Below are 9,661 nucleotides of genomic sequence, written 5' to 3' on the forward strand. Positions count from 1 at the left end.
CTGATCAGTATTATTAAAGATAAGAAAAAAAGCCTGTGATATTACAATAAAATAAGAACAAAGTCTACCATCTGTGATAGAGATGAACTGCGAACGCTGCTTCATCAGACAGTGTTGACAGGTCAAGGTCAGGATCTTTAGCACTGACCATCAAGTCACCCATCGTCATGCGTAGTAACTCAACCAACAACGTCTGTGACACTGGAAGTGGCACGCTGAAATATGAACACAACTTCTTAACGGAGCTCATCCTAGCTTCCGAGGTACATGCACATTTTTTCCCCACATCAAATGCATTTTTAACTACTACATGTACAAACACCAGAAAGGGCAGAAACACACTGGATGTTTCAAAAATTGATTTCTGTAAATCATGACATTAATGCAAGCAAAATATTAATGTAAAAAACATGAGACTAATGTATCGGCGCAATAATTATGTGACGCATTATAATTTTAACCAATAACGCAATCAAGGATTTAAAAAATAAAAAGACAAACAACAAAACAAATACAAGATATGTGCATCTGTTAGAAATAAAATACTAGTTTATATTTTTAAATATCTTTATAAAATGCATTCTTGAAAACTAACATTAACAGTCAAGAGTTGTTGTTGCTGTTGTTCATATTAAGCAGATGTACTATGTTAGCTCCACCTTGGTATTTCTATGGGGCTCTGCATAAGAGGTGGAGGACATTACTACCAACTAACAAAACACGGCTAGATTCCACTGGTTTGACTGTCACAACAAATGGAACGTCTTTTGTTTAATTGATAAAATTAAAGTCTATAGAAAACAACTCAGCATTTCTTGCTTCTTGATCTTTTAAAATCGCATTTAACAAACCCATTAGGCCAAGTAAAAAAAATTGTTTGGTTCCTGTTACATGCCAAAAACAAATAGGGTAGGTAGGTAGGGACCCCCCCCCCCCCCCCCCCCCATTTTCAAGCTAATATTTCCTGAATAGTATAGCAGACTAATATATTAAAAGCTCTTTCTTTGTGTTACAGTGCAACTGACAATACATACTCTAATGAGAATCGTTAATTATTTTCTATTAAAAAAAAACCATGTGGTAACCTAGTCAAACCACAATCGGTATTAATGTAAACACCACCCAAGTCTAATACTACACGGTAAGGTTATAAACTACGATAACACTAAAATAACACTATAATTTGTTCATTGGAAAAAGGTTTTAATATCAAAGGTCTGATCCACAACATGGTTACATCCCCTCACAACTACAGCAACAACACTGATCTTCCCGGCTTATTTCATTACCAGTATTGCAGTAACAAAATGTACATCATGAACACAACGAAGATGTCAATAAAAATTAACAAAATAAGTTAACAAAAAGATCTCCATACTAACTATCCTCATAGCAGAGATATCAAAAGAAAACAACTATTTTCAGGAAAACAGTTTCCCTTTTGGTCGTCCATAAGGACACTGCACAGTATCTTTGCACTGTTGACAAAGAGGTAAAACAGGTTTATGTTTTTGCTTTTAAAGGTCTGATCCACAACATGGTTACACCCCCTCACAACTACAGCACTGCATACGCTATTAAATGTGAAAAGAGTTGTCATTTCTTAAGGTTTTGGGTACTACCAGTTCATTTCAAATGCCATGGATATCATCATATTTAATAATAAATACAGGGGTTATTTGTCAAACAAATGCAAAATATTGATAGAGTTGATGTCTAAATATTTAATTTAAGTAATCTTTTCAGCATAATCGGCTATTTTCATGTTTACTCTTTATGTTTAACATTGAATCGTAACTCGGTATTTCTAGAAGTTCGATTACGTTTTAGGGAATTCCCCTACCAAAATAGACTGGAAATTTGTATCATTCTGCTTTTTAACAGTAAACTAGCGTAACATTTTGAAGATTGGATTCACAAGTTCCGAGTAGTTCCGAATGAGTACAAGAGAACACGTCTGAGAGCATGTGGCGTCAATGGCGTCTTCCATTTACAGAGGAGAATGTCAAAAATGTGCTCATTCAAATCAAATAATATTACACATGTATTTAAATCAATTTCAAATGAAACAACATTCAAGGAATCGGAACACCTCGTCACATTCCGCTACGCTTATATTTCGTGGAAATGTACGAGGAGTTCTGAATGGCTCTCGGAAGCTTTTCATTTGGAACTCTTCGGAAGTAAAATTGCGCGAAGTGTTCCGGGTCTTCTGGTAACGAGATCTTGGACTGACAGAACTCGTGGCATCTCTCTGCAGTTGTTGTTTTTAGAGTCGACGAAAATTAGGATTGATATTAATGGATTATTAAATAAAACAGGTGGGAAAAAAAAGGGTGGGGAAAAGGTTAAAAAAAGTTTAGGGTCAGCACCAAAAATTTAGGGACGGTCGGGTAACCGGAACCAAACAATTTTGTTACTGCACCTTAATAAAAATACGCATTTTAGTCTGAACCTCTCCCAATGCAGTAACATCATGATGCATTATTTCATGATTACTGTGTAAAATAACAATGAAAATCTGTAATAGCCAATCACATTTTATATTTTTAGAGTTAGCAGCTTTAACATTTCATACAGGTAACATTCAACAACAAAATCTTGAAAATACACTTCCACCTACCTGTATTGTAAGAGGCCACATTAAGGAAATATTCTCATAAAGTATCTAACATTAGAGTATAAATTAAAGATATGTCAGCTATTCAATAACCTGTGGCTGTGACTTGTCAAAAGCTAGTTTGTTGTTGATTTATGATTTGGGACCATCAAACAATTACGCATTAACCATATACAGTGTATTTTTAATTACACTCTTATGAGAGTATGCAATGCAAATGAATATACATCTTCAATAATTTCAAATTAAAATTATAAATAAATGTGGTGGGTGGTGGGGGAACATGCTCATATAACATTAAGGTTTTGAGTATGTCTGTCCCAGGTCCCATCTCTGGATAGCCAGAGGTCCGGGACAGATAAATGAATGTGTAGAATTAATTATTAATCCTTATGGAATAAACAAATATAAAGTAAAAAAGTTGGTTTTGTTTAATGACACTACTAGAGCACAATGATTTATTTCTCATCCATTACTGTATGTCAGAAATTTGGTCATTGTCACACTTAGAGTGTAACATTTTGCCATTAGCATCCAGGGATATTTCATATGCACTTTCCCACCTTGGCCTTTAATATACCAGTTGTGGGGCACTGGTTGGGATGGATAAAAAAAATATATCAAAGAATAAGTCCATTAAGGGGATTTGATCCTTTGATCTAAACACCTTGTGTAAGCGTTCTAACGACTGAGATACGCATAGACAACACCACTCAAAAACAAGTAAAAGTGTGATTGTGTATATGTGCAGTTAATGTTAAACATGCATCTTAGAATGTCTTAAAATTAACATGCAATTGTTAATGAAATAAAAACTGAAAATAATAAAAAGTCAGATTCTTTTTCAGTTATTAAATATATGCTACATTCATTACTGTTTTCATTTGGTGTGCACAAATAACAGTAAACATGGTGAATTTTTAATATTATAATCTTAGGGCTTTCAAGGCCAACTCTTGTTAAATATGTCATGAAAATTAATCAAAACACTTTAGTTACAAATATGTGTCTGTGTAGATTAGACAGCACTGTCTTGAAAAATCTTACATTACATGTTTATGAATTCCATTCTGTCGCCTGCTTTGAAAATTGCTGGTCAGAAAAAGAGAAGAGGAGCAGTACTACTACATGCGTACATTTAATTATTAAATTGTAAACATTCAAATTATGTTCACATAATGACAGCATTAAGATCTTCAACTACCGGGTACATAGCTTTCATTTAAAAGTAAAAACATCTACCTGTACATATACTTGTACCAGTAATTAACAAAGTTGTCTATTTGAGTTTTAAAACATAATTACTACCATAACAGTAACTTCAAATTATTACGTACGTCAAGTATTTGCACTTGTGGGGGTTTTTTTTGTTTTGTTTTTCTATTTCTATTGGAAAGGTGTGAAAATACAGGTGGTAGAATGTGCTAAAGGGACCTGTTTCAAGTAGTTATGTGTCATTTGAGACTACCTTACTATTATATAGTTACAAGTATAATATTAATACCCTCCCTTAATGAGGATCAAAAGCACATTGAACATAAGCTAGTCTCCTATGTGGCCTTCACTACATTCTACATGTTAAAACTACAGCGGGTGCAACTACAGTGTACAGGGTCCCAGGGCATGCTGCCACCTCCTTCTTCAGAATTAAACCCAAAAGAAATCATGAAATTATTGAAGGAAAAAAAAAAATTGGGGGAGGGGAGCATGTGAGGATAGCAGTGATGGGGTGCTACTAGTACTACCTCAGCACTCATAAAACTTGAAATCATATTGTATTTATATGCACTTTTCCACAAGATAGTACATACCATGGTCTCCGATATACCAATCATAGGGAACTAGTTGGAACAGGAAAAACAGAACCTAGTCAAATAGGAGGATCGATCCTACAACGATCGTACCTCAACCTAGAGCTCCACCACTGAGCCAAATCCAGCCCATTTGTAAAAAGATTCTGACTAATAAGATAAGACTAAAACATACCCTTTTTCAAGAACATTCATGTTCCATTTGAGATGTGCAGCCACCTTCATAGCCAGCAGCCTGAGAGCTTTGACCTTCTTGTTCTCTTCTAAAACTTTTCCTTAAACACATATACATGTATGCATATCAAAAATATCAATACGAAACATCTTTAAAAAAAATTTATAATGTGTTGATTCACTATTTTAGTATTGGGTATTTCACTGAATAATCTCTTAAAGAAATGTCAAATCACATATATTAAGTATGCGGACAAATAACATACTGGTAATAATTGTAAGTGAAAGAGGATTTTGTTCAAATCAGAAACAAATTTAATACGATGAATTTTCAGCTAAAAGCATAACTGGTGTGTTTATTACAACAATACAACATTGCATAAGAAAATCTTTTTGCAGGTGCATTGCCTGCTCTCGTCTCCCTATAAAAGCAACACTTTTTTGTGTTTTCTGTCTTTTTTTAATATGCCATGGTAAGTAATGTTAAAGCCGCACACCCTAGTTCCATCCAGCAAAAATAAATTATAATTTGGTTAATCTACAAACCTGTAAAACACTTAGATCACGTTTTTATCAAATGGAGTGAAAAAGAAGGTTTTATATCGACAAATACCATGGGAATCCCCATGTCCCAATTGCTTGAAATAATTTTGAAAGTTAGTATTTTGATGTCACCGGTAGATGTCGCTCGAAGCACAACAATGCCTACGTCACGACAAATTTCACAGACTTGGGGTGCGTTACTTTCACCTCTCCTGGACATGTTCCAACTGTTCTGTCCTGGTTGTATCCCCTCTCCAGATATCGTAAGACTTAGCAAAATTATTGGTTTTAAGGGTTTGTAACGTTTTGTATTGAGACACTTACTTGTCTGAACTTTATTGTTACTGAAAATGTTCATGAACTGTGAAGAAAAATCTCACAAATGAACAACAACAAATCGGATGTTGATTGCGCGAACCGTGCACGACAAAACAAACTGAACCAAAATGATAACGGTCACGTGGTATACCAACGTCTGTGACATTGAAATGGAAATATCCCCTCTAAAAATAGATTAGACCTTGTCTGCTCAACGTTTTTTTCTCAAACGTGCGTCCGTTTTTAAGAAATACGAAAAAATTATTTTGTGGTATTACAAACACCAGGATTACCAGGATTACCAAAAAACACTTCAGGTGAATGGAAATGTATATTCTAAATAATAAATGGTAAGTAAAGGGCAATTTTATTTGTGAAAAATGGGTTTAATAGCGAAAAACAACGCCGTAATGGTTAACAACTAGCCGTAACTAGGGTGTGTCCCTTTAAGAAATTGCTGTTTTATTGTAAAAAACCCCAGTTTTTGTGTTTTTTTTAAACCACATTTTATTTTTAAAAACCCCGGTTTGAACAATATCTTCTTTCAGTTACAATTGTTACCAGTATGTCATTTGTCTACATGCCTAATACTGACGACAGAATATTTCTATAAGAAAATATCAGCAAAATACCCATTGTGTTATTTATGCCTTTCAGTATATATTTGTACAAAGCACTTTAAGGAGGAAGAAACAGAATGAAGACATGCTGGATTAAAAAAAGAAGAAAAAAAGAAAAATGAACTGTGGTGATGGATTCATCAGTCTACAGTATGTATAAAGGTTGAGTGAAAGAAAACCTGCTACATGTTTTTCATTAGCAGCAAAGAATTTTTTATATGCACTTCCTACCGACAGGACAGCACATACCATACACCTTTGTTATATCCAGGGCTAGCTCTGGCACTCGCCAAATTCGGCAACAGCAAATTTTGAAAACAGTTGGTGAATTTTATTTTAATTTGGCAAAATAATGTCATGTTTTAAATAATTCAATTTCTGCAATTTTTAATGTTTAATAGACAATATGGTGAAATGTTTTGCTAACCCTGGTTATACCAGTTATGGCTAGCCTCGTACAAAACACTAAATGTGTCTAGGTAGTTGTTACATTATATTTAGCTATTTTAACAATAAAATTTAGTTTTTCTATCATTTTAATACAAAGGGTATATATGTACATGTAGGTGGGGTATTTTTCAGGGACAAACTGGGTTAGTGATGTTTCAATGATCGAATAAAAAAATTAAAATTGATCATTTATAAAAATCCATAATCGATTGTGTGGAAAATGTTAACTAATCATTCCTCCAGTTTAGATAATAGAATTGATGCAACTATGCAGGGACTTGAGCTTGTTTTGATGTGTACATAAAGAAAAGAAAAATTAAATAGTTAATAAACATAAAATTAGCCATTTATAGGAAGGAAATATTTTACTTAATGACGCACTGAACACATTTTATTTATGGTTATATGGGTCAACATATGGTTAAGGACTACACAGATATAGAGAGAGGAAACCCGCTGTCTTGGGCTACTCTTTTCGATTAGCAGAAAGTTATCTTTTATATGCACCATCCCACAGACAGGATAGTACATACCACGGCCTTTGTTACACCAGTTGTGGAGCATTGGCTGGAATGAAAAATAGCCCAATGGGGCCACCGATGGGGATCGATCCTAAACAGACTGTGCATCAAGTGAGCATTTTACCACTGGGCTACGTCCCTCCCTCCATTTATAGAGTACACACGACAATACACATGTAGGTGCATGGTCTTTATAAATCAAATCCTCTTTATGTTCATATAATTGTAACCAATTGTGTTATCAAATGTTGATCGGATTGTGCGAACTGATTATAACCGGTGATTAAATTCCAACATTAAACTGGGTTTTTAGAGATTGAGGGATGGGCAATGTTAGAGAGCTCTAGGTAAGTGGTACAAGCTACTCACACACACCCCCACCACCACACCCAGTCCCAGCTACGAGCCTGATTTAACAACTTTACCATTGGTGTCAGGTTTCGGCTCATATATTAGAGGCTGTGGAGTTATTGCCCTCTGTTGTTGTTGTTCCTTGTTGAGTGCGGCATTGGTCAACTCAACGTCAGCTTGCTGAAGGAATTGGATGATTAAATCTACTGGACTGGGATCTGTAATATTAAACACAATAATATATCAGGGTTGAAAATTAACATGAAAACCATGGTCGCCCTAGCCAAAAAAGGTTGCTGTGGGCGACTGCTAATTTTCAACCCTGATATATGTGCACAGTCCTCTACATTGCGACCATTTTTTCATTGGGCTACTGAAACATTTTATATGGTCGACCCCTGGTGACCGAATCAAATTTCATATATACAGATTAGCAATAGTCACGCTAGGGGACAATTCTGAGGAAATAGTCGCTGTATTCCACTAAACTCTGCCATGTTAAGGGCATAGGAGAAATCCACTTTGCCTTCAATTTCACTAACATAAAATAAAATTACATCATCGATAATATGATCACCATAAAAACAGACCTCAACCATATTTTCGCCAAACAATCGAAGTCAAATGTCAACATGTATATATATATTATTAGAGTACAAGATTTTAATAGTTAGTAATAGTTAGTTATAAAATGTTTCTTGGTACCCCATATAAAACACTTTATTTAAAGAAAAGTAAAAGTTTGCAACAAAACATTACAATTGCATCAAAAACTTAAAACAAAAATAAAAAGTCGATCACACGATTAACATAGACTGGGATCTCTGTCAACCATTTTTATGCAGCACGCAAACACATCTGATTTGGAGATGTTAAAATTTTTTTAATAATAATAAAAAATGTGTTTTTTTAATTATTATTATTCCCATTGTGAATTTACAATGGCGATCCCCCAACACACACAAAACATCCCAAATAAACATTTGAGGGCTTATTTTCATTATTATTATTATAAGAACTCATTTGGTAATTTTGATATATAGTCTTAGAGAGGAAACCTGCTACATTTTTTCATTAGTAGCAAGGGATCTATTATATGCACCATCTGACAGACAGGATAGCAAAGACCACGGCATTTGATATACCAGTTGTGGTGCACTGGCTTGAATGAGAAATAGCCCAATGGGCCCACCGACAGGGATCGATTGTAGACTGACCATGTATCAGGCCAGTGCTTTACCATTAGGCTATGTCCCACCCCTATAGGTAGTAGATAACCACAGGCTGTCCAGCACACCTTTAAGAAAAAGTAGGTCAAAAGTAGGAATCAAAATATAGAAAACGTTTGAAAATAGATGAAAAACGTAGGAAAAAGGTAGGACTGAAACAGTATGTGGCAACATTATTAATGCTCATACTGGGTAAATGAATGTGTCAAATCGAAAAGTGGTATTACTGAGAACATTTAAATTTCATCTCACATTGACATTCAGGGTGTAAGTTTAGTATGTTGAGATTGTCTGTGCTGCGAATTAAGAGATTGATATATCTTGCCCCAAAACAACAAACAAACTTGCCTTTAACTGTAACTTTTATAAAAACACAAGCAATATCTAACTGCAATTCTCAGCACTTTGAAACTGCAGCAAAATAAAACAAAAAGTAGGGAATTTCTTTTTTTAATTTAAAGTAGGAAAAATAGAATCAATGGACAGCATGTAATCATTTTAAAAAATTGGATGCGAAGTGAAATTATGGTAAGTTATGTATGATATTTAATTATAAATCCACAACAATAGTGCCTGCATGAGTTTCAATGGTTAAGGTTAATTTTAGCATTATGGTTAGGGTTAGTCTTTAGAGCCTAGATATAGAGGGGTACGGGTCGAACTCTTTCCGAATAAAATGCAATCAGTGGGGTGGAGAAGCAGTGTTTAAAATTCCAGACCAACATTCTCCTCAGTACCTGGATTGTCCTTTTTGAGATGCTCCTCGAGAAGTTTCTCATCGAGAATAAACTCGTACCAAGCAATTGCTGGAAGAGTTATGGGCCCTGGCCCCATACCACACCGTGGAACTTGAACGTCTGTCATATCGCCTAATTATTTTTCATCTAGAACATAACACAATGTGTCTCAATTCATAAATATGCTAATTAAGTATTTTCGCCAAACTGTACATTTTGATTAACCTGTTCTGCCTGAAGTTACATATAAGCTACTTTTTTAATTTCTGACTGGTGCTACAACAAAT

At 34.7% G+C, this 9,661-nt stretch overlaps 1 protein-coding gene across 1 annotated transcript in view; it reads right to left on the bottom strand.

Annotated features, from left to right (window-relative positions):
• LOC121389008 (integrator complex subunit 8-like) overlaps positions 1–9,661 on the bottom strand; it is a 57,269-nt gene extending 47,608 nt beyond the window's left edge. The window contains exons 1-4 of the mRNA XM_041520601.1: positions 9,375–9,661; positions 7,483–7,626; positions 4,607–4,706; positions 69–215 (exon numbers count right to left, since the gene is read on the bottom strand). Coding sequence (XP_041376535.1) covers positions 69–215; positions 4,607–4,706; positions 7,483–7,626; positions 9,375–9,501 — 518 coding nt within the window. The 5' untranslated portion in view covers positions 9,502–9,661. The remainder of the gene's footprint in view (positions 1–68; positions 216–4,606; positions 4,707–7,482; positions 7,627–9,374) is intronic.

The sequence above is a fragment of the Gigantopelta aegis genome, chromosome 14, assembly GCF_016097555.1.
Source record: "Gigantopelta aegis isolate Gae_Host chromosome 14, Gae_host_genome, whole genome shotgun sequence".
Classification (NCBI taxonomy): Eukaryota; Metazoa; Mollusca; class Gastropoda; order Neomphalida; family Peltospiridae; genus Gigantopelta; species Gigantopelta aegis.